General features: G+C 41.3%; 3 protein-coding genes and 1 non-coding gene across 7 annotated transcripts; 3 read left to right on the forward strand and 1 right to left on the reverse strand.

The window, feature by feature from the left end:
* The first annotated feature begins 2,348 nt into the window (after positions 1-2,348).
* Positions 2,349-11,400, forward strand: lrrc71 (leucine rich repeat containing 71). 2 transcript variants are annotated; one of them, XM_030740323.1, is made up of 18 exons: positions 2,349-2,543; positions 4,113-4,151; positions 4,240-4,374; positions 5,238-5,336; positions 5,573-5,648; positions 5,749-5,823; positions 5,958-6,026; positions 8,020-8,179; positions 8,265-8,348; positions 8,488-8,562; positions 8,682-8,795; positions 8,889-8,952; positions 9,029-9,099; positions 9,182-9,208; positions 9,286-9,394; positions 9,672-9,763; positions 10,429-10,537; positions 11,384-11,400. In XM_030740323.1, exons 1-17 carry the CDS (start codon positions 2,480-2,482, stop codon positions 10,486-10,488), a joined length of 1,413 nt encoding a protein of 470 aa, XP_030596183.1. In that variant the 5' UTR covers positions 2,349-2,479; the 3' UTR covers positions 10,489-10,537; positions 11,384-11,400. The 2 variants fall into 2 exon arrangements, with proteins under 2 accessions (XP_030596183.1, XP_030596182.1); XM_030740322.1 differs by lacking the exon at positions 11,384-11,400 and having other exon boundaries at positions 10,429-10,564.
* Positions 11,401-11,854: 454 nt separating this feature from the next.
* Positions 11,855-14,213, forward strand: rps27.1 (ribosomal protein S27, isoform 1). Its single transcript, XM_030741761.1, has 4 exons — positions 11,855-11,909; positions 12,546-12,654; positions 12,754-12,864; positions 13,952-14,213. The coding sequence occupies exons 1-4, from the start codon at positions 11,904-11,906 to the stop codon at positions 13,978-13,980; spliced, it is 255 nt and encodes an 84-aa protein (XP_030597621.1). The 5' UTR covers positions 11,855-11,903; the 3' UTR covers positions 13,981-14,213.
* Positions 13,570-13,699, forward strand: LOC115788855 (small nucleolar RNA SNORA35). The gene has a single exon (XR_004020646.1). It is a non-coding gene; the product is annotated as a small nucleolar RNA SNORA35 (small nucleolar RNA).
* A 55-nt stretch (positions 14,214-14,268) lies between the features above and the next one.
* LOC115788519 (small conductance calcium-activated potassium channel protein 1-like) lies at positions 14,269-23,223 on the reverse strand. 3 transcript variants are annotated; one of them, XM_030741568.1, is made up of 11 exons: positions 22,750-23,223; positions 21,563-22,439; positions 21,210-21,305; positions 20,602-20,889; positions 20,377-20,388; positions 19,904-20,025; positions 18,149-18,290; positions 17,945-18,055; positions 17,283-17,410; positions 15,119-15,188; positions 14,269-14,990 (listed from the first exon to the last, which is right to left on the reverse strand). In XM_030741568.1, the coding sequence occupies exons 2-11, from the start codon at positions 22,418-22,420 to the stop codon at positions 14,760-14,762; spliced, it is 2,058 nt and encodes a 685-aa protein (XP_030597428.1). In that variant the 5' UTR covers positions 22,421-22,439; positions 22,750-23,223; the 3' UTR covers positions 14,269-14,759. The 3 variants fall into 3 exon arrangements, with proteins under 3 accessions (XP_030597428.1, XP_030597427.1, XP_030597429.1); XM_030741567.1 differs by having other exon boundaries at positions 20,353-20,388; XM_030741569.1 differs by lacking the exon at positions 20,377-20,388.
* Between the last annotated feature and the right edge of the window lie 2,048 nt (positions 23,224-25,271).

The following is a 25,271-nucleotide window of genomic DNA, read 5'->3' on the forward strand; positions in this document are numbered from 1 at the left end:
TTTTTTCTTTTAATGAAAGGGAGGGGGAGAGAAGATGGAGCGCACGCGCTTTTGTCATTCAAAGTGTCTTGTTTATTTTTTTTAATCGTCTCGTGAGGCTTCACCCCTCTTTTTTTTTTTTTTTTTTTTTTTTTTTTTTTTTTTTTTTTTTTTTTTTTTTTTTTTGGAAGTAAAACATGTTCACCAGCTTAACTAAATCAGGCGGGGAGGGGGGTGGGGTCGGGGGGGACGCCGGCTCCCAACTGTAACGCCTTACACAGCCGTGCTCTCCGACTGCCTTGCGCGTGCGAGGGTGTGTGCGCGCGCGCGCATTTACGCGTTTATTTTGTGTGTGCACTCTGCCAGAATTTCATGAAAATTTACCTTTTTAAAAAAAAAAACGGAAAAAAAAATCAAGGGCTCGATGGCAATTAACAGTTTTAAGAAAACTATGGAAAACAATACTTAACATGAAATGTATCGTGATGGTCATATTTTCTTATATTCTGTGAGACGGGTGGGAAGTGTATACTGTATATTGGGAACCGGGAGGGACTTGAGATCGTTTTTTTTTTTTCTTCTTTTGTTTTTTTTGTCTTTAAACTATGTTTCCTGGTTGCCATGGAGAATGTTTTAAAAAAGAAATTGTGATATTTGAGATCCCCCCCCCCCCCCCCCCCCCGCTAAAAAAAAATGCCTCTGTTAAAAAGGGACAGCCTGCAATGTCCCGCTGCGTTAAACTGACAGATGTGACGAGAATGAGACACTGAAGGAGAGGAGCGAGAACGGGAAGCTGTACAGTGCCAAGTTATGTAAATATACACACTTTACATTGAGGAGTGTCTCCAAAAGCAATATCTTGAAAATGGATTTTGTTTATTATTGTACTGTACAGGACTCAGCCCTAAATGTATTATGATTATTATAATAATATTATAATTTCTTCCGTTTGTATGACTATACTGAAGACACTTAAGCTCGGAGGAAAAAGATTTTTCTTTTTTTCTTTTTTAAATGTCCAAGAAATCTCACCACCAACTGTCCTGATGACATAAAAACATAAGCTGAAATTTCGTTGCCTATAAATGAAATTCATCTATGTACTGCATGAGCGAGAAGAATGTCAGACGGACACAGAAGGCATTGGGACATGACAGTGACTCGGCAGCGACACCTTTGTCACTCAACATTGTTAATATTACTTTTAAAGGAGAACGCCTCCTTGTTTTTTGCTGCAAAGTGTTGAACACTAAAAAAACAAACCAACATAAAAATGTTAAAATATTTTTAAAACGGTGACAGAAACAAAAGTTTAAAAAAAGAAAAGAAAAGCTGTCATCCCAGTATCATTTTTTTTTCTTTCAAATAGGAAATGGTTCCGTTTTGTGATAGCAGTCATTGTATGATGCTTGTACTTGTATTTGTGTGTTTTTTGTGCGATTTGTTTAGTTATTTTTAGACAATCACAAAATAAGATGCAAGCATTGTAAATGGCAGACTGGCGGACATTTTGTGATGTGTACAGTTTGTCAAAAAAAAAGTAAAAAAAAAAAACTTCTTCCACTCGTTTAAAGTTTGTAATTATGATTCTTAAGTCATGAAAAATGCTGTTGGTTTTTACTTTTTGTTTTATATTTGTTTTTGGGTTTTTTTTTTTGTTTTGTTTTGTTTTTTTTAATAAAAGCACTACATTATTGTGAATATATTTCTTGGTGGTCTCCTTTGAAAACTCCACGGATAATTCTCACAAAATGCAAAACGGCAGCAGCATATTTACACAGTGTCAGTGCGGGGTATTATAAATAAGATGCTGCTGTTAAATTACTGTCACAGCAGACAAAACATTAAATATAACCTATAACAAAATGGCTCAGTAAGATAAAAAATTACACAAGAGTAGCTCAATTAATAGTCAAATAAAATGAGGAGCTCAGTGAATAAATATCTGGATATGATCCGGTAAGAAACTTAAGTGAAAATTACCAAAAGAAATACAGGTATGGTGGTTTGTGGTTAAGCGTTTTATTTAATAAAAACAGTCTTCTCTGTGATAGAGTATGAGCTCTCCCAGCACTACTGCTGCTCCATTTTGACCGAAGAATAACATGAATTTATTGTTAGTGATTTTTTTTTTCTTCTGAAATTAAAAACAAGAACAGAGTCCAATTTGCACACTCACCTCTCGCGATAGTACAGTAGTTAACGATAGGTGAGTTAAATTATGTTGTAATTATTGCTGTCAATAACCTGAGAGCCATACAGACTACTACATTTCCCTACAAATCCTTATGAATGATACTTTTCCTGTACGCTATAAAAAGTGGAAGAGCTAAGAACTTAAATCTCGCGATACATCCGCGGTATCCATAGCACCGTCAATAACGCCCCGGCGAGTCATGCTGACACCGACAGTGCAGAAGTATTATTAAACTCACTCAAATGATGTCTTCTGCTTAAGCCTTTCAGCTTTTTGACTGTAATTCTGCTTCCAAGATCCACCATGTATAGAAAGAAACACGCGAAAGACAAAGCCAGCGCTGAAGACGAGGCCTCGAAAAGCACAGGTTAGCTTGTTTTTCATCAGCAGGTCGACAGATAGCAGCGCATTTTACTTGGACTGCTACTTAACCTTAGCTCTCAGTTAAATTCATGGAAAATGATCTGAAAATCTGTTATTTTAATATTTGCACAGCTTAGAATATATTTAACTTTTGATTATTTGTAAGATGGGTAACATTATTTGTAAAAGGTTTCTTGGACTTTCCCATTGGTCTGAGTATTTGTCAGTCAAATGAATACTGTGAAACAAATCTTTTTTATGCTGGCAAAGAGAAACTACCAGTTGTAATCAACCGTGAAGACTAATGCTAAGTTAACAGGTCTTGGCATTTTCAAGTTAAAAGACATAGAACCTGCAGCACCACTTATTAAAATTTTTCCGTTTATGTTTATATCTAAAAAAATAAAAATAAATTCAAACTTGTGCTCCCCATTCTTGTTTTTAAAGTCATTAAAGATGTATGCTGTACAGTCATTCTACACTGGAAAAAGAACAGTTCAAACAAATCATTAGAAGGCCAAAATTACCATGACATTCATGCCCATGATGAGTGGATGTTACCTTCTGACCACAATTCAGCATATGTTTATTATGTTAAACTGTTCTGTGGAAAGCAAGTCAGTAAATTCAAGATTAAAAAAATAAAATATATTTCCATAAAAGTGGAGCACATGATAAAAATAAAGTCCAACCAAAGTACCTTAAAATTTTACGTAACTTCAAGTGATGTGATCTCAGTTTAAAAGGATTATTTTTAAACAGGTGGTGCATATAATCAAAGCAATCATCTCAAGTACGCAAGAACATGTTTATTCATAATGAGATCAGGTTTTAGTGACATAACTCTTCCATCTGCAGTCTCTGAAGTAGCACTAATTGCAGCAAAGCTGCCTGTGCTAATCTGTGGTAGTACACAGTTGGTCAAATTCCAGCTGTGTACCAGATGAAGGTGGACCCAAATGTAGGACGCTGGAGGCACAGATCAAACTCAAATAGGTCTTTAATGCCAGGATGTCTGAAGAACATGCAAAGTCCGAAACGAAAGAGCTCTAAGTAGGCTTGGATATACTGGGAATACAGCACACAGCTAACACAGACAACCCAATGCTGAACAGAGACAATAAATACATAACAGATAAAAAGGGGATAGGTAACAGGTGGGACATATGGCTGAAAACTATGATCATAATGAGGTGAAGGAAGAAACACTGAACACAGCACCTACAAGTCAAAGGTTACCAAAATAAAACAGGAAATAAACAAACAGGCAAACATTGCAGACAGAGACTAGATAATGTACGTGGAACATAAGGGAAGCAGAGAGCTATAAAAAGGGACAATTAAAGACTAAACTAAGAGTACAAATAACACCTGTAACAAGGGAAAAATATAAAGGAAATATACAAAGGTGGCAATTAAACAGAAGCAAACTAGGAGTCATACTAAACACTGGGTCTTAGACCCAGGACCATGACACACACTACACACAGAGCTATGATTGACAGGGAAAACTGTTTGGCCAGTTGCTGGTTATTTTGTTACAGCTATAGTCAAGACTCTGTTTGTCCTGCAGGACCGACACCAAATGAAACACTGCCTGTTCACACCTTTGGTAAGCATCAATATGCTCTTCTAGTTGGTGTGGTTGTGGTGACAGTTGAGGTTTGTACAGTTAGCGCCTTATCCCCATTGCCCTACAGATGAATATCAGTGCACAGGAAATGTGGAGATTGACTTCCCTGCGCTGTGTGCTCTTCTGGACATGAAGGATATCCCAGCTGTCAGCACCAAGTACCCAGACTCCTCCACCAATCAGACTGAAGGAGGTGACAAAGGTAAACAAGAGATGTTCCTGTTCTGAATAGTACTGTACTGACAGAGAACAGACAAAATACTTGTTTCAACTACAAAAAAATTAATAAATCAGTGATAATTTTCACATTGGAGTGACAAGGAAAATGGAAATGTTTTTGCATATTATATACTGTGATTTGATTTGATTTTTCACTTCAAAATTACCACACTGTAATTTTTTGAGGTGACCTGTGGCTAACAGACAGAGTAGCAAGATTTACTGCCACAGAAGCCTTTAGACAGATACAGATACAGCTCAATTAATGGAAATCTATTGGCAGCAGAAATCTAAACATTTAGAGCATTTCTGCGCAAAATACTCAGACCTCCTGAGCCCCAAGGTCTTGTTTGGGATGCGGGAGATGCAACAGGTTGAACAGTATGAAGGGTCTCAGGAGGTTAAACATTACACATCTACAAACAAGAAGAATCATGGAAGTTAGCCTGATTGTGGTGACTTCACTGAAATTTGGTGTTCTTTAGAGCATTACAAACAGAGTCACCAGGTTATCTATATTTTGTATTTTCTCCTTCAGTTACACAGATATTGTAGATTATTGCACAGAGTATTGCAGTATTATTGTAGTCGACATATCTTAATGTCAGTTACTCCATGATAGTCTCTGGAGCTTGAAAAAAGGCGACTGGACTTCTTTTTGTTTCTTGAAGAAACAAAAAAAAACAAAAAAAAAGAAGTCCAGTCGCCTTTTTTCAAGCTCCAGAGACTACTATGACCTGGATAACTGAGAATCTACACAGACACGTTACTCCATGATGCTCATTCCATTAAATGTTATATTATAATCTCAGATTCTCTTACTAATGATAATTCTACCTCCAAAAGATAACGATTTAGAGACAAACGATGCTCCGTTCTGCCCAAAGCCCTGCTTAAAAGTGGAGCTGGAGAGTAAAGACAGAGCCAAGAGCATGAAGATTTCTGGTAAGAGCAAAACACCACAGGGAAGGGGTGATAACGGCATTAGTTCAACATTAAAAGTGGGATTTGAGTTTCTGAGTCTGTGGTTAACACTGGTCATCTGCAGTCATATCATTCTATGCTGCGTGTAATGTCAGAGTTTGAAAGATATCATTGCATCATCTTAATCGGGAAGTGAGCTCATAATATTATTTGAAAAGTGAGGCAATAAGATAACTGAATTTGTCATGAATGAACAGGATGGAAGGTGAATGAGCAGACTTTCCAAGTGTTACAGAAGATACTCCCCTCCATGAACCAGCTACTGAGCCTTCGGTGAGTAATGAGCTCCTGCACTCTTGTTACAGCAAACAGGGTTACAGCTGTCACTGTTTTGTTCTTGTTTGTTGGCGTAATCTTGTCCACGGTTGCGCAGGTTTTGGCAGGCGGGACTGACAGATCACATGGTGATCTCCTTCATGAACACAATACCTCTGTGCTCCAGCCTCAGGTGATAGCGGATACCCACTGTCATTCAAGCAGTTTGCACTACACCGCAGCAGGTCCAAATGTTGTAGACTACCAGAGGAATTTCACTTTAACACTGAGCTACTGAAACACCCCCTTTGATTTGTGTTAAATTAGGGTTGTGGCACTGGAAGGCAATGTTCTTCCAGAGCAAGGCTACCACCTTCTTCTCTCTAAGGACAGCACGTAAGTAACCTAGCAGTCACACGTCTCACAGGTGTAAAACATGTTTGTAGTAGCTGTTTGTTAAAAATCAAATTCATGATCAAAATGCCACGGATGCACCATGGGCTGGAAATGTAAGCAGGCAAAGAAGTTCATGTTGGTTTATCTTATCCTTTGAAAGCAAGCAAGCAAACAACAGAGCTCCATGGTTTATGGTGCTTCTCTTGCACTAATCTCGCTCTTTCAGAGTCAAAAACACTTGTTCATACAGCACTACTGTCCACGATACTCACTGCAGAGTCTGGTTGGGTATCAGGCAAAGATGGGACACTCGATACTGATGTTTTGATGCCGTGTCGAGCTTACAAAGTGCAAATGCTTTGAAATGCTGCTCCATAACACGTTATGTGACCACGGCTAATTGAGGTCTTGACGTGTTTCACGCCAGCAGCTGGTAAGGTGGCTTACCTGCTGCTTCTAGGTTTGATTGACAGAGTGCAGAACAAACCTGATGACACTGCAAACTCCCAGAAAGCTTAGGACTCAGCAGCAGCAGCCACAGCAAAAGACAGCTTGTGGGAACTACAAAGTAGGCAACATTCAAATCTACAGAACATATGTGGTTATCACAATAAACTGACTTTTTTCATTATATTTTATTTTATAAATTGATTTGATGTGCATTGCACTGAATTACTAGGCGACTGAAGCAGCCTCGTGAATGTTAACCCGTGAGGGGGAAAAATAGTATTTATTCAAAGTTTTTCTTCCTTTGTTGTATGGAGATTTCTCCAAAATATGTGCTGATCATAATTATTGATAGTCTGGTATAATATGTAGCTTTGTCTGTGTTGTTTCACAGAATGTCATTATGATGTGACAATAGCAAAAGAGGCCAGTAGGTGTCACTGTGGAGATGGGTGTCAGATCATTTCGAAACCTCGACACAATTTTGGCACAGCGGATTCGAATGTTTGTTTCCTGGCTTTGCCCATCACTAGAATCAGGAATCACCTTGTCAGGTCCCAATTTAAAGTTGGTGCTTACAGTCTTCAGCCAATGGCCAGCTGCCACCTAGAGCACAGAACAAAATGAACAGCAGGGAGGAGAGAAAACTGTACACAATACAAAATTGTGACCTGGGTGATAACACCTCACACTTAAGAAAGGCTGCCTGACCTAAGGCCCTACACAAGATAGAGCATCTGCCCCAGTGTTATCAGTCCCTTCAGATGCATGGGAGACAGGAACACTAAGGGATTGTGGTCAGTGTAATCATCAACTGGGGTGGAGCTGGAACCAAGATACACCTCAAAATGTTGCAGGGCCAAACGTAAGGCTATGGTTTCTTCATCAGTTGTGCTGGTATTTGTTTGGTGTTTATTGCATTTCTTTGAAAAGCAGCACACTGGATGATCAACAGCATTGTCTTCCTTCCACAAAAGTACTGCACCTGCGCTGCGCCCACTGGCATCAACCTCTAGTTTAAAGGCAAGAGCATAATTCACAGCACCACCTTTGGTGGAAACCAAACACAGCTTATGAGCACAAACATCATAACAACTATGGAGCACGGTGGTGGAGGGGTGATGATTTGAGCTTGTTTTGCTGCCACGGGACCTGGGGATTGACTCGACCGTGAACTCCTTTGTGTACCAAAGTTTTCTAGCTACCGAATCATGGAGCGTACTTATTTTTTCACAGGACTGCATAGAGTCCTCTTTAAACTTTATTTTTTTGCATGCCTGTACCTGTGTACAGGTACCTGAGTGGACAAACCCCAAAAACAATGCAAAGAAAAATCTTTTCAAAGTGAACTTAACAAGCAAAGAAAAAAGAAGCCAAAATAAACAAAATGGTTAACTAGCAAAAAAAAAATAAAAACTTTCAACATATTTTAATTTTTAAAAAGCAAACTAATAAATAGCTCTTGCATTTGGTGTAAAAAACTCTCTATATTTACACACTGCTACACACACAAATATAGTTAATGTCATGTGTTTGTTTGATCAAGCCTCACTCACTTGTCCCTGAGAAATAACCGGATAGGAGACGAAGGCGCTCGCCTGATTGGTTTGGAGCTTTCAACGGCCAAATCTGCTAACAAACACCTCCTGTCACTCAACATGGCGTTCAACTCTATAGGCGATGCAGGCGCTGCACATATCGCTCAGGTATTACCCAGAACTGACGGCATATTCCCCCTCTGTGTCCCCCACATGACTGCTGAGCTGTTGTCTCCGTCCTGTTTTGCCTCAGGGCCTGCGGCTGAATCGAACTTTGCTCTTTCTCTCGCTGTCCAACAATCGGATTGGAGATCAAGGAGCTGCTCGTCTGGCTGCGGTATCCATTTACATCAAAGAGTTTAACTGGCAGATAATGCATTTAAATGAGCGGTTAAGATGTTTTAAATCATATTCATCTTATTGCATTATGTTATGTAATTTAATAATCCTCCAGTGCTCGCCGCTTGCCTTTTCAGGTACTTGGTGAGTTTGCCTTAACTCATGAAGAAATAGTGGAGAGGAGGAAGCTGCTTCTGCAGAGAGCACAAGCTGTAAGAGTGGCAGTGTCTGACTTTAACTCCTTTAAATAACTAAGTGCCCTGACTAGCACTACTCTGACAGGACACACATTTAAGCCCCTCTCTGGATTATTTTTGATCTGTTTTTTCAGGCTATAGTTAAGGATGAGCCTCACCAAGCATCTGTCGACCAGCTTGCATTAGTTTCCAGCACCACTTCACTGGGTGTCAACAAAGGGGAGACCAAAGGCGCCAACAAAAAAAAGGTTCCATGCAAAGAGTGTAAAACTGTGCAAACTCTTGCGCTTGTGTTGGTGTGATATGCGCTGTAAATCTTGCATTATGGATTCTTATTACAGGAAGCAGCCAGAAAAGAAGAGAAACCAGCTGCCAGCAAAGACAGCCAAAAGCCTAACAAGAAAAGTAATAAGTAACACTTGTTGTGTTCTCCTCTGAGAGACAGCAGCTGTGTTTATCGTTTCATTGCCATCTTATCTAGGCACGGATACAAGGGCACCTCAAGCTAGAGGTGAGAAGGCAGGGGGCAAAGAGAAACAACCTGCAGAAGAGGTAATGTATCCTGAGTCTTGTGTGTGTCGAGCGTCATATGCATAAAATTGAACTGGTTTCACTTTTTGTCTTTTTTCTGCAGGATAAATCAAATACTTCCCTGAATGAGGTTTGTCTGATGCAACATTTTGCGGGGCAAAAATGCTGTTCTCGATAATAACTTACTCGATGGGCCTCCATGAGCAGGCGGAGTCGGTGGATACAGTGAACCCCCTGCTGGACCCATCGGTGCATCGCAGGGACGGACAACTCTTCCTGCCCGGAAACACGACTCTCACCTCCCTCAACCTGGCAGGTCAGCAACTGTGGTGTATTTATTTGTGCTTCAAAGGAAAATCAAAGCACGGCTAGAGTTAGATTTGATGGCAGGACTGTCTTTGACATCTTTTGAGCTCCTCTGGTTTCACTGCAAGACCCTTTAACACAAATGTTGTTTTTAGATAACTTGGTATTAAGTACATTTAATAATTTTGCAATTTTCACTGTATTTAGAACAGGGATACATGATTAATTTAAGAAAAGAAAAACCTTCTGATGAATGAAATAAAGTCTTTTGCTCCGTGTTTGTGTAGGAAACAGAATCACAGAGAAGTCGCTGCCTCTCTTCCTGGTGTCGCTGGAGACGCAGGGCGACGGAGGAGGTCTGCTGCGTCTCTGTCTGCAGGTACGTCGCACTTGCAGTGGATTCAAGTTGACGCTGTGTGGAGGAGCATTAGGGCCACATTAAGTACAAATAAAGAAGAGGAAGTTTTCTGGGGTTTTTTTTTGCTTTTTGAAATGTTGAGACTAAACTTGACATTTTAATGTAAAAGACGAACTTCACAGATGAATCAGAAGATGAAATTTCCTTCGTATTTTGAGAATAAACTTTAAATGTCAGGGATAAAGTTGGCATTTGAAGATGAACGTCACCTCAGACTTGCTTGCTTCATGCTCAAAATGCCAAAAATAACGCTTCCTCACTGATTTAGTTTTTTTTCCTCCCTCCTGGCATTACTACTTTTGACTTTATTCTCAGATATTTAGCAAAACAAAACAAAAAACAAACCAACATTTTGTTTTATTAAAATGGCTCTAAGATGCCTCCTGCTCTCTTTGAATGTGTGGGCATCTGTGCACAATTAACATGAACTGCATATTATTTATATTATGTTTCAACATTTATTAAAGTCTATTTTGCTTTATTACATCTTGGCTTTTTATTCATTTTTGACCATAATTAGTTTCCATTAGTTGCTCCCATTTAATTTTATTTGACCTGATAAAATGCTGATTAATGGGAACATAATTTAATTGCTATTATTTCTGATCTCTCGCTCTCTCTCACAGAGAAACCTTTTCCCACCAGGAAGTCAATGTTACGTGAAGATAAAGGAACTGATCCCCTAGATCCTCTAGAAAAAAAAAACATTTCAGAAGAGGAGGGGAGCATAGAGAGGTCGAGAGAATTGCCATCTACTTTGTCTTATAGCAATAAAAATATGTGTATATACAGATATATAATTTCTGTTGTTTATTTGTAACTTGGTAAGTAAGAATTAATATAAATGAACAGGACAGCCAATTAGAACTGTGTGCTACAGTGGTAGCTTTTGCTCAATAACTCTACAGTTACCAACCATGTAACACTCGCTTACATAATGTCTGTGTAGATTCTCAGTCATCCAGGTCACAGTAGTCTCTGGAGCTTGAAGAAGTCCAGTCGCCCTTTTTTCAAGCTCCAGACACTTATATAATGCTGACTAAATGTAACAGTTTTGGAGTTTTTTGTAAAGTTTCCAACACTTAGAAGACATCACGGGGAATATTCAGGTCTGTGTGTGGATGCCTGCTGAAACGGTTATTTTGGGTAGAAGCAGAAGCTGATTCAAAAATGGCTGTAGGTGTGAATGTGAGTCTGTGTTAGCCCTGTGATACACTGTCAGCCTGTCCAGGGTGTACCCTGCTTCTTCCCCTATGGCAGCTGAGATAGGCACCAGTGTCTCCATGATCCCAAATTGGATAAGTGGAAGAAAATGGATGGATAGATGGACACTGGGAAATGCTGGTGTCTTTGGGAAATGCACACTGTTTGCTGGATATTTGTGTCCTGCTCTCCAGGATCTGAACCATTACATCATCAGGATATGGTACAATTGTCTCAAGAGACAAAGATGCCCAATGTTTGAAATGTTGACCTTTAATTATATAACATTAAAATTAGTTTCCCTGTATATTTGCTAGTTATCTGCATCCCACAGTTTGAGAATTGCTGCTTTAGATGGTTCTTCATGTTTACATCTAGGTGCTGAAGACAGAGCACGTGAGCTGCAGCTGTGTGGATCCCTGAGGTGCCACCAGGGGGCCCTCGAGGAAGAACATAACGTCCTTTAGGATTAACGATCTTAATTTACACGCTTTCAGTATGATATGATATAGTTGGTGTTTTAGGAATATCAAAAACAAAATTGAACACTGTATAAAATTCAAATATTTTATATGTACAGCTGTGTTTTTATTATTATTATTATTATTATTATTATTATTAATTGTAGTTGTAGTAGTAGTAGTAGTATTCCAATAGTAATAGCCGTTGTTTATATTAGGACTTGAAGCATATTATTTGCCTTAAAAATCGAAATAAAATCTATCTTATTAAAGGAATAACGGAGAACAGTAAACAGGGCGGGCTTCTGACCTCACCAAAATGGCCGCCATGTGCCGCTAAAATCGTCACGTCCGGCTCGTGCTCAACTGAGCCACCGATATTAGCCCCTCGCTTCCGGTAATACCTCCTTTTCGGCAGCGGCTATTTCCTCGCCAACATGCCAGTGAGTATGGATGGGCTGTAGCAAAACGGCATTTTTATAATTTAACGGTGTGTCAGGGAGCCACCACGCGGCTCAACGCGTACACGAGAAACTAGCGGTTCGCCCGGTACCACTTTTAGAAGTTTTCGCAGGGTTTTGAGCGCCGCTTGGCAGAAGGAAATGTGCACATTTGGGCGCATTTGCGAGCGCATTGTGATACAAGATGGCTGCGCGCACACACCGCAAACATGGAGCCAGTTCAGCTGACGCTCATATAACCCCCGAAAACCAAATATTAACAGTTATATTTTCACTTTGGTTGGCATTTTTTAGAGTAGCTGTCGAGGCATTTTACCGGGGATCTGTGAACATTTGTGGAACAATCCGTTATTGGTGGAAATGCGCAGACTGTATTATCTAATCCAAGAAATTTAGGCCAGCCGAGAAGCCTGAACGTGCGAACTTAGCACGAGCAAAACATGCCAGCTCGAGCGTTTTTAAGCTTAATTTAAAAAAAAAAAAACCTTGAAAGTCGACGATCCAACTCATTTTCTTTTCGCCATGATTCTTTTTTAAATTTTAATAATTTCTCTTTAATTGTTCTGTGGGAGCTTAACACTTTACTCCTATATTTCCTCTTTTTCTTAAATCTTGTAGCTCGCAAAAGACTTGTTGCACCCATCCCCTGAGGAGGAGAAGAGGAGGCACAAGAAGAAGCGTCTCGTTCAGAGTCCCAACTCTTACTTCATGGATGTAAAATGTCCAGGTACAGTAGAGCTCGACACATGCACGGGTCACATGGGGGTTTATTTGCGAGCGTTTTGGGGATATGATTTTTTTAAAGACTGAAACGTTTGTTTTGCAGGATGCTACAAGATCACGACGGTGTTCAGCCACGCTCAGACAGTCGTGCTGTGCGTGGGCTGCTCTACAGTCCTGTGTCAGCCCACCGGAGGCAAAGCACGTCTCACAGAGGGTCAGTATTAATCTGTGCACAATGTTCATCCTCAACAGGAGTGTCTTCGGATGCTGATGGACTCAGTAGCCTGCTAATATAAACTCACTCTCATGCACTTTGAATTTGGATTTCTGTTGGGGTGAAGGAGCAGAATTATCTAAAATGAGACATGTTTAAAAATGTTTTTAATGCATTTAGTAGTGCATGGTGCTAGGAAAAAAATTACAGGAAAAACAAGTCAGGGTGGAGGTGTTCATCCTGTCACCAGTACTATTTTTGTTTGCTTAAAGGTATTTATATTTTTTCCCTATGCCAGAACTTTATTGCTCTTTAACTGAGGTTAGTCACACATCCACACACTGTCCCACTGTAGCTTTTTAAGGTTCAATCTGTTGTCTTTCTGCTTTTTTTCTGGTAATGTTGAATTTGTTTTCAAAGTGATGCTGTTATGTGTGATAGCAGGCAGACCATGGGACAGTTTTGTAGGTGTAATCAAATAGCAGCCACAAAGTACCTTAAATCTATATTCAAGTGCCCATTTTGCTCTTTATGGGTAAAAACAATCTTGTTTTAAAGCCATGTTAGTCTTGCTTTTTTATTGAAAGGATATACACCAGTAGGTGGATGTTGTTCATCAAATACACACATATATTTTTTTTTTTGGTGTGTTTCTGAGCTCAAAGAAATGAATGGTATAGATAGTTACTCATTATGATGTCTTGGCCGCACTGCTAAGTGACTGGACTTCCTCTGTCGTGGTCTTGCAGTCTCATTCCGGTGCCATATCGACCTCAGTTTGCAGAAGGGTTGAGCTAGACTACTGGCTCCCCCCTTTCGAAGGCTGAGAACAGATATTTCCTGCCCTACACTAAAAGCGCAGATTTGATTCTGCGGGTGGGTTGTTGAATTAGTGTCACTCCTTTCCACGCTCTGAATGTAAAATTAAAGCTGACCTAATCACTCACATGACTGAAAGAAATGACTCTTGTATCAGCACTGTGCAGCGCAATAGCAGCGTGCTCTGCTCTGCATTAAGTCTGTAAGGCTACAATTTATTTTTTTTTGTCAGCAGCAGCAGCCTGACTGTCATTGTCTTTTCTGGCAGGGTGCTCATTCAGGAGGAAGCAGCACTAGCTGTTCTCCCCGGAGCTGAAGGGGAGAGGAGGGGATGGACCGGTTGATATCAGCGTCTTCCGCCTTCGAGATGGTGGCAGCGGCGGACCCTGCGGCCTGATCGGAAATGAGATCTGAAGACTTAACGGGACAGCAGATGGATTTCCACTGTTAATGTTGACAGATGGTTTGTTGCTGTAACTCCACCCTCCAACCCCGTCTCTCTAAATAAAATATTGTTTTGGCTAAAGGAATGGTTTGTATGTGGTTATTTTTAATGCTCTGAGATAAACTGAACAAAGGCAGGTAGTGTTGTCACCTTTTATTATAAAGTACTACAGGTTAACATTGGATTTATAATACAATACCAAACAGTACTAGGTTATACAGATTTTATTATATAATGCAGCATTTGCAGAATAAAAGCTGGCTTAGTTTATGTATTAAGTAGAGGTAAAAGTATCTGCAGGTTATTGACCGTGGACCCAAATACTTTAGAAGTCCACAGTTGTAAAGTAAGTTATGACATAGGATCAACCTGCGAGCACTGGTGATTATTCAAGTTAAAGACTTAATTGGGCAAAATGGTTACATTTTTAGTTTTCTTGCTGCCACAGTACTAATTTCTACAGTTTGATTTTATTTCTGCTACAAAAAATAAGTATATTTTAATACAGTTTTACAAATCTCTAATAAACCTTTGCTTTTTTTTCTGTCCTCTTCAAAAAGTCATTTTTAGCTGCATTAAAGGCAGATAACTCCTTAACGAGTGCCTTGAGAAGACCTCCTTATCCGTTCCTCTACCTGTCGTCTCTGCTCATGCTTGCAATCTCCGTCTTCACCTCCCTCTCCCTGAGCAGGTGGCGGATGGAGGAGTTCTGCGTGGACAGAGTGCTGGAGAGAAGCGGCATCAGGCTCCTGAAGCCCTCTCTCAGCTCCTCCACGTTCTTCTCCAGGGTGTTGATGTGCGTGTCCAGCTCTCCCCTGCAGCCCTGCACCTCTGACAGCACGTCATACATCAGGTTCTGCATCTGCATTGGTATCCATGTTTACGGGTGTGCATGCAGGAAAGAAAAGCCGTCAGGGAATTAGATTTGTTTTTTTTTTTTTGGTGGTGTTACCAGGACATTGGTGGTACCTGCGGACTTTACTCTCATACCTTGTTAAGGTCCACAAGTGTGTTCCCCTGGTCAGCAAGTATTCTCTTCTCCATCTTCACTCGCCGCAGCCTGGAAAATAAAAATTACTTGCTTTTATGACATTACTACTTTTTCATTTTAAGAGAAGCAGTAATTTAAAGGGCCAGTCAGACACATGACTGGAGAAACAACCCATAAACATGACACCACGCCAACAAATTTTATGAGGGCTTTGGTAGAGAGTGGCTCCCATAAAACAATTTAAAGGGAGCTCTGTAGATTATGCAAAGGGAACAAATGAAAATCCTCCAATTTAATGAGGAATGGCTGACGTAAAAGTCAGCATAACTTGTGGCTTGAAGGAGCAATCACAGTACAGTACAAGTCACAAATGTACTGTAATGGTAGCAGTAGAGAAGAGTGATATAGTAATAATGAATTGCCCTTTATATAGAAGAAATATCTTCCTAAAAGGTATGGCAGAAACCCCCTGAGCGATATGCATTATTTCTACTATTTCCAAACCTCAATGTCTTAAAACTATGTGCATTGCTACAAATGGTACCGGTCGTGGTTTATGTTTCATTTGGTTGTACCTACTATTTATAGGGGATGGGGCCATTACATTTAAATGACCTTACTCTAAATTTATTCCCCTAAATTTGTCATGTGGTTCAGATGACTATGTAGGACAAGATATGACTTTAAATGACTCGACTCAAACTGTCTCGTTAGAAATCAAAAATTTGTTAGACAGTAACACAATTTATGTAGTTTTGCTTCTGTGCACCACCACACTGGATTTTAAATTCTCAATAACGTGAGTGAGCTTCAGACTTTCAGCTTTAATTCAAGGGGTTAATTCAAGATATTTTATACACAGACCCCCATTTCCAGAGGCTCTGAAACAACTGGACAAATGCAAGTGTTAAATATCCTTTGTAGGCAATGACTGCCTGAAGTCTGGAGCCCATGAACATCACTAAATGCTGTGTTTCCTCCACTGGGATGTAACATTCAGTTACTGCTCATGTGTGGGTCATTTTGCATTAAGTATTGTCTTCGGTAACTGAAAAGCTCCTCTATTGGGTCTATTGATCAGTTTTTCAGCATTTGGCTGAATCTGAGCAAAGAGTATAGCCCTGTACACTTCACAATTCATCCTGCTACTTCTATCAGCAGTCACATCATCACTAAACATCAGTGACCTGGTTCCATAACCTCACCTCTACCATGTTTGACAGATGATGTGGTTTTCTTTGGATTCTGGAACTAGTTGATCTTGGTTTCATCTGTCCAAATAATGTTTTCCAGAGCTGTGCAGCTTCTTTCAGATGTTTTCTGTCAAAGTCTAATCTGGCGTTCTTGAGTGTCAGTGGTTTGCACCTTGTTCTAAACCCTCTGTATTTCCATTCATAACAATGTCTCTTGACCTTGAGAATGATACTCCTTCCTCCTGAAGAGTGTTCTTGACTTGGTTAGATGATGTTGCCTTTTGGTGTTGCTGAGCTGGTCAGTGCATTCTTTATTTTTAAGACTGTACCAGATTGCTGATTTGGGCATTGCTAAAGTTTTTGCTGTCTTTCCGAAAGGCTTATTTAGGTGTTTGAGTCTAATGATGACCTCCTTCACTTGTACTGACATCTCTTTGGGCCTCATATTTAAAATGACAGTAAAAAGCTACAAAATACAAATTCAACACTTTGAATCAACTTCAGACAGCTTCTGATATCATGTCTGCTTTGTTGTGAAATGATAACAGGCCTTGTCTGTCCATAAAACTGCTTTTCACTCAAGTGTCCATTTACTTTCGAGCTGCTGAAAATGGAGGACTCTGCATACAAAAAAATCTCTGTAATTCCTGAACAGTTAATGCAACACTTTTGTGAAACCCCTTGAATTAAAGTTGAAAGTCTGCACTCACATCTTAAATGTATGATTAAAAATCCACGGTGGTGGTGCACTGAGGCAGTACACAGAAACTGTGTCCAACCAATTATGGAATTATGGCCCTAATGCTATGTTAGAGAGAATGAGACAGGCTGGAGGAGGAAAGTAGATGGATTCATTTTTAGATGGTACACAATTTAAAATGATTTGAAATAAGTGCTATTCGATCATTTTAGGCAGTGATTGATAAAGAGGTCATTATTATTAGATTTATATTTGGGGTAAATGCCTTACTGGTGGATGGCCAGGAGCAGCTTGCGTTGGTGCATGCGGACTCTGCCGTGGTCTCTTTCTCTTGACAGCTTAGTGTGCTTGTAGATAAGCCAGGTTTCTCTCAGCACATTTGCTGCAGCAATTTTTATCTGGTGGAAAGATGCAGAAAAACCACGATGAGAGTTATTGCATGTTTATGCACATAATCTCAGAGTGCTGTTATTTACTGCACGTGCCAAATAACGCTGACAAAATCTGGAATGAATCCCAGTGCACCATGGGCAAATTTTAAGTTGAAAGTGAGAAAACAAAATTGTGTTGAGTGAGCCAGTTCCTCCATTTTTCAATGATCTTTCAGTTGTTTTGGGCTTTATTCAATTAGTATCGATATACAACAGGATAAAAAATATTGCCAATCAGAGGAGTATCAAGGAACATGCTGATTGGAAGATAACATCACTCCTTTTGAAGTTTTTAAGTCAAATTAGATTGTTGACATTGTATTTTGAGTAAAATGAGTTGATATGTGGTATCGGATATAAGATCCTGCATGCTTTAAGCTGTTACTGTGTGCAAACAGGAAAAAAAATGAAGCCTTTGTAGAATATTTCTTGCTTTTGGCCATGTTTAATTATCATTAACATGTAAAATTCAGCCACACTGAAGGAAATACTAGTATTCACCCTCTTGGTGATGTGGGAGTCCATCATGAAATTGTGAACATGTTTCTCGGCCCTGGTCAGCTCCAGCTTCCTGGCAACCACTGCCACCACCAAGACTGTGCAGCCTGCTCCCTGCGAGAGTCACAAATGCACATTTAGTTTGTGATTTGCATTCAGAATCAGAGCTCGCTCTTCACAGACATAACTATCCACCCTCTGCCTCACCATTATCCCGGTGAGGAGGCAGATGCTGCGTCCACAGTAGGTGTGAGGAACCACATCTCCATATCCGATAGACAAGAAGGTAACGGAGACCATCCACAGGGCCTCCATGTAGTTGCTGCTCAGGTCCCTGTAGTTGTGGTGTCTGCAGAAATAAAACACTGGTATATGTATATAATACCATTTTGTTTTGGTTCTGGATTTACATTAATAGTATTTTCTTTCTTTACGCACATTGCATTTTACAAGAAATACCTCTTTTCATATTAAGCATGTCTGTGTAAGCAAGGTGTGAGTGCAGGTTGAAACGCCTGGGAAGGGATCTCAAGACTGCGTTGTAGGTGGCTGATAGCTGGTGTTGTGAGTGACCACCTCTGCTTAAACGACGGCCATTCAGTGCACGTAGAAGGCGTCCTTTACTCCTCTCTCAAACCAAAATGTGAACACTGACATCCTCAAAATAGGATGCAGGTGCACCGCTGAGTCTTGTTCTGTTGAGCTGACTCTCCTGTGCCATGTGTTTTCCTCTATGTTAAGGTCTGAGCCTCCTCACTGCACAGCACAGCACAGCACAGCACCGCACCGCACAGCACCGCACAGCACCGCACAGAATACACTATTTGCTGGGCTTGCTGAGTGTTGAGAGTCATCAGTTTCTGCATGAGGGTGTTGTCGGGTCTGAAGTGCATCAGGGTGTTATGCTTGGAGAAAACTCTTCTGAGTTTCTCCGACAAACCTGGCACATAAGAGACAACAACATTGTTCCCTCTGTTATTCTGTTTTCCCCCTGTTTGGTGTCTGAGGTTCTTTCCTGTACATCTTTGCTGATTTAATGAAGGTTCAGTTAGGATGACTACATGTTTTAAGGGCTTTCTTAATGTCTGCGTGTTCCTTTTCTTCCCCTGCTGCCTTGGGAATGTTTCTGTGCTGTATTACAGGGACCTGACCACCCCAAGTTTGTGTTCCCATGGGTGGTGGGAGTTCCCCGAGTTCATGTGTTTGGTGACGGCCTCTATTTTTGGGGTTTTGAATTTGACCCAGATGTCATCCACAGATCTGAACCAGTAGCCTCCATCTAAAGGTTGGCCACAATGGGTCACACTGGGGAACCCACGGCACATCCATGGTTTTGTCTGTAGAAACCCTCGTTGTATTTGAAATATGTGGCAGTAAGGCAGGAGGCAGGCTTACGGGGGGGGGGGGGGGGGGGGGGGTGCAAATCTGATCACTTTGGACTGAGAGGACAGATGGTTTTAAAAAGGAGAAAAAGAGCCCTTCTATGTCCACTGTGAACGTCCATCGTTGAACAGAGGTGGTGGCTTACCGGCTAACAACCACCTACAGTGCAGTCCTGAGATTGCTTCCCAGGCATTCACACTTTCCCCTCAGGTGACCTGCATAGGTATCCTGAAGGGATGGTGGCGGGATGATGGTGGGGTGTCTTATGGAGGTTTCACACTTTAGAACTGAAGAAGCCTCTTGGATGAGAGGTGAAATGTCTTTTCACCACTTTTCCTATTCAAAATCATATTAGCAGTTTCATATCTAGATTAGATGATATTTAACCTTGTCAGAATCACCCAGCCTGTACAGATGAGCAGCAGCAGCAGAGAGAAAATTGGATTTGTTGCAGCCAGTGGAAAAATTTAACTACTGCTGTTTATCTGCCAGAACCTGGCTGAAAATGAAATATTAAATAATCCTGAGAGCAGGAGCCACAACATAAACCCAGCAGGAAACTGACGTATTGCGACACACCTCTCGCAAACATGTAAGCCCCATGCAGCCACAATCCACAGAGAAACACTGAAAATCATCAGCACGGTCCCGGGGTAGGTGGTCATCAGCGTTTTTCCAACAAACCGGGTGTTGAAGTGTATCTGAAGATCACAAATGGGAGATGTTACATCATAATTTGACATTAGGGGCCTACTTAGACAAACTATTTAGGATAGCACCTGTCAGATTATGATTATATAATACAGAGGACATGAGGGATGAGAGAACTTGTTCTCAATCTGGCTTGACACATGGATAGTAGGTTTGGTATTGCAGAAGCAAGGGACAGAGGTTGTTTTCATTACTCTTAAATAGCATTAGTAAGGAAAGGGATTAGGGAGGTGGATATAATCAACTGTGGAAAAGAAAAGCAGACAAGGCTTGTGAAACCAGTGGGGTTCATAGGGGCGAAACTGTGATAATCACACCTCGAGTGTCACACCTCTACAGACCTCTCGGCCCACCTAGACATAAGACATAAAGAGATGTGCATGAAATGTTCATAAAAGGAAGCCCAGCCCAAAATCATTGTCCAAAATATTGACTTAATATCCCACGAATCCCCTTCCAAAGTCTCAAATTTCTCTCTTCAATTTATATGATCTCATCACAGTACTATCCAAGCCAGATAAGCCCAAAGCCAGATTCTGCAGGGGAGCCCAAAGGTGACCTCCCACCTTGTTCAGTGCTCCAATACTGCGGGAGGCTGTGTCTGTGAAGAGGCGGCTGTGCAGCATCATAGCCCGACCCAGCAGGTACAGCCTCAGGAACATGGGCAGAGCCAGGACGATCTCCAGCTCTGTCTCCGACAGCGACATGCGAGTCTTGACCTGCTGGAAGTAGGCCTGCAGGCCCACTGGATAAGGATGAATGGCCACTGCTGCCAGCTCCAGGACTATCAGAGCCAACCGGTCCGTTGTCATGGCAATCCGCCAATCCTCTGCACCAATATCATGAACATAGAGCTAGCAGAGGGATAGGAAGAGCGCATTATTATGTAAGTGATATCTGTGAAGAACTGTGCCCATCGCTTTGTGGAGTCACAACCCAGAGCAAATGACAAAATTATATTTACTGTCTTTTCTCAAAGTCAGACCTCCATCAATACTTTAAATGAACAATGTTATTTTTAGAGTCACAAACCATAAAGGCCTCTCCTTCAAGAACAAAAAGACATTTTTAAACAAGCCCTGCAAAGGCATGCGAGAAATTAAAAGTGAGTTTTATTATGAATGGAGCAGATTTTAAAAGCTGTTTAAATTTCAAAAGGAAGTGGACAAGTTACCTGCACCTCACACCAGTGATACGCTATGATGAGGCCAATCAGGATGAGCGTAGAAAAACTGATGACCGACTTCAGTGCGAGAGAGTAGATGGAGCTCTGTGGGTGACACACACACAAATACACAAATATGACATCACTGTCAGCTGATGACTGTCATTGCAAAGTTCAGGCTACAAAATGGCATCAGCAGTCATAATCCTATGTGCATGTATGTGCACAAACTCATGCTTGATGTAATGACCCTGATCTTCCTGTGCATCTTTTCTGCTGTCTGTGATCATAAAGGGTAACAACACTTTTACAAATCTTTGTAAAAGTGCTTTGGCCCGGTTCCCTCCTCCCCTCTCTCTGACCTTGCTGTAGACACTCCAGGAGAGCTCCGTCTCCATCACCATCACCACCACACCGAATATCCCCACCGCCAGGGCGCAGTCGTTCAGGCGTTGCCTCCTCAGAAACAGAGCCCTCCTGTGGACCAGCCGCCAACCGATGTTGTGGGACCTCCGGTAACCATCTTTGTCATCATCCTCATTGTGTTTTGGGCTGGTTTTAGGGCTGGAACTGGGGCTCAAGCCGGGGCACTCGACTCCTGGCAGGAGGCCTTTAGCCTCACACAGGTCCTGACGAAGCTCAGTTTCCTTGTTGTGTCGCTGGGGGTTGTCATCCTTGCTGGTGATTATTATCTCTGGAAGACTCTGGCGATCTTGCATCTCCAAAGAAATGTTACCAGACTTGGGCTGCCCTCGACCATCAACATCCCTGATATCTCGGGGTGACCTGCAGGGGCCCTCAAAGGGTGACCCACAGCGAGCAATGGGCACATCAGTGAAAGATGTGACTTTTTCCTGGAGTCTGTGGCATCCTGAGAGTTTGCCTTTGCACTGGTGATTTCGGTCCTTCTGTCCTGTCCTACACCCCCCTGACCTTTTGTCATTCTTCTTCTCTTTGCCTTTGGATTTGTCTCCTCTCTTGTTGCAGCGAGGGGACGGTGTGACATAAAGGTGGCCGTTATATAAAGGTGTGGTGGCCATGGCCTGGGTTCTGTCCAGCCACACAGGGTGATCCGCTGCTGTTTGGACTGTGTGGTGAATCCCACATAGCGGGGCGCATGCCTGAGGTTGAGGAACCATTCTTGGTGGTAGGATGGGGTATTGGGTATCCACCTCATCTCCATCTACCACTGAGGAGGTCATGGAAGGGGGATGCTCCATGGTGAGAGGGTTTCACAATCTTTTAAAGAGGGTTAGGCAGTAAAGAGAGAGACAGATGACGATGTTAGACAACACGGGCAAGTCACCGAATACGGTTTGAAAAGAAGCTTCAGTCAGGAGAAGCTTAGTGAAGAGATTTTATTATGCTTTTCACATCTGTTACATTTACATAAGCTCACTTTAATTCCTTTTTTTATTGTATGGTTTAATAACTAAATACAGAATAGCTGAAAAACAACAAAACTATTCTTATTTAAAACATACAATAATCAAGATTTAGTTGTTGTGTGTGCTCCAAAGTGTTTTCCTTTGACATATTTTACTCTTACCTTTTGCTTCACCGTTTCCAGTCTATAAGCAATCCACTGTAAAGATGAAAAAAGGCCTTAACTCTTAGTTTAATCTTTTTATTTCCCCCCTGGTCCTGAGGTTCACATCTGTTTAAATCACAGAGATCCTAAAGTAAATATTCAACATTCATATCATTAAAAATATCAAGCTGCAGCACCAGTGAGCTCTGGTTTGTTCAGATCAGAATATTCCAACGTCCGCAATCTGCACGTAGGCTACAAACTTCCCAGAAATCCATCAGCAGCCTCAGCATCATGGAGCTCCTCCCATAGATTCAAGCAAAGTTTATGAACTCCTGCATGTGATGACATATGCCCGTGGATATCCGTTACATTTTCGGGCATTTATTCCATTGTTCAGCAGCGTTTCCCACTGCGGTACCATCCACTGTCAGGGCATCTTCCTCAAAGCTGGAGGAGCTTAATGACTGCAAAGGATCTAAGTTGCAGATGTTGTGTGGTGCAAAGGCAAAGAGCGAGTCATCTGTCAGTTTTTTTTTTTAGCCAGGATTGGCAGAGTTCATCCTCCCCATGTTTGTGTGTGTGTCTGTGTGCATGAGTATATGTGTGTGTCTGTGTGCATGAGTATATGTGTGTGTGTCTGTGTGCATGAGTATGTGTGTGTGTGGGGTGGGGGTGGGGGGGTGCTTAAACATGGGTGGCCTGGTGTCAGAAATCAGCCTGAAATTATTTTAGTCTCATAAGAAATAAGATTTCATTAATTGGTGTCATTATAGTCAAGAGAGGAGTGCGTTACACAATCTTTTTTCAGAACAAATCTAATCTTCAAAATGGAAGAACAGTCCTTAATATGAATTCAGTCAGAAGATTAGCTTTGAAGATTAATCAAGTGAGACAGATCTCCTGCTTATAAGCTTATGAAATATCAAATATGTCACTTCTGAATTGAACAATATGCACAGAGCACAGTGACGTATTAAGTATTAAAGTCATAACAATGACATTCAACGTCATCTAAATCCTTGTGACAGATGGGTCCGCAGATAATAGACCTCCCTGCAAATGGAAAGACCCAAGGAGCAAAGTGTGGGCGAGGCGCATCCGGACAGTGGCAGGATAAAGAACGGCGTTATCTAATCTGAAGACGACGTGTCTTTGAAAACAGATAGAAAAAGGAGAATGGTGGTGCTGGTGGCGGTGGCGGTGGGAGGGAGTGAAAATATAATGCCGGTCTGATCGTCCATTCTGAAAATTTACTTCCTTATTTTACATCCACCAGATGTAAAATAGATTAATTGTGCTAAAACTACTCCGCTGAACTCTTAACCAGAGACTTAGACAGATGCTGCTGTCTGGATTTCTTTGTTTTGATATTCTGCAGGCAGTGAGTTCCCGGTTGCCTGTGCCTTGGTGCATGACTGTCAGCAATAAACTCCCTTGCAGATGGTTTGTAGTGAATACAGCCTGTACTTGACACATTTGCAGGGGAAAAGAGTCCAAAATATGACTATTTAGTTGCAATAAACAGAGCAGAACTGGTTCTGGAGACTATACAAAAGTTCTTAAATTGTGGTATCCTTTTAATAACAAGCTGCTGAAAGGATATATGCACATCTGCAAGGCTTCAAATTAATTCAAGCTCGCTGCCAAGTACTTATAAATCCTGTCCGCTCTAGCTGGTAGCTAAGTATGTCAATTCTTCTTGCCTGCGTGGCTGGTAGCCAGCACATCTTCAATTAGTCGGTTCTCCTGCAAATCATTCTTTGGCTGTTAAGAAAGTGAAATCAAGCTGGGGAATTTGGAGTCCATTAATTGCTCTGGATGGTAAATGGCAAATCTGCACCGTGGCCTAAATCTTTAGTGAGTGAGAGTTCATCTTCTGGGCATGATATTAATTACTTCAGTGTCATCTGTTGGGAAACATTAGTTAAACTGAGAGCAGAGAACGGTTATAGATTTTTGTTCTCAAGGTTAAAGGTTCTGACTATGGTTAAAGGGATAGTCTGACATTTTTAGGAAATACCAGCCACTTTATTAGGTTTACCTGTTTAACTGCTCGTTAGAGTAAATATCTAATCAGCCAATCACTCAATATCTCAATGCATTTAGGCAAGAAGATATGGTTGAGATGACCAGCGTAAGTTCAAACTGAACATCAAAATGGGGAAGAAAGGTGATTTTAACTGACTTTGAATGCGACACGGTTGTTGGTGGGAGACAGGCTCGTCTGAGGATTTCAGAAACTGCTGCTCTGTGGGGATTTTCTCCCATAACCATCTCCACGGTTTACAGAGAATGGTCTGGAATAGACAAAATATCCAGGGAGCAGCAGTTCTCTGGGTGAAAATGCCTCCTTGATGTCAGAGGTCAGAGAATGGCGAGACTGTTTCAAGCTGATAGGAAAGCAGCAGAAACTCAAAAAGCCATAAAGCAAAAAGTGCTGAAATGTTTCCTGCCTGAAAACGGCCACATTTGTTCCCCGTCATGAACAGGCCTCCTTCACTTCGTATCCACTGCAGCATATAAAGACAAAAATTGCT

Source organism: Archocentrus centrarchus, chromosome 11 (genome assembly GCF_007364275.1).
Source record: "Archocentrus centrarchus isolate MPI-CPG fArcCen1 chromosome 11, fArcCen1, whole genome shotgun sequence".
Classification (NCBI taxonomy): Eukaryota; Metazoa; Chordata; class Actinopteri; order Cichliformes; family Cichlidae; genus Archocentrus; species Archocentrus centrarchus.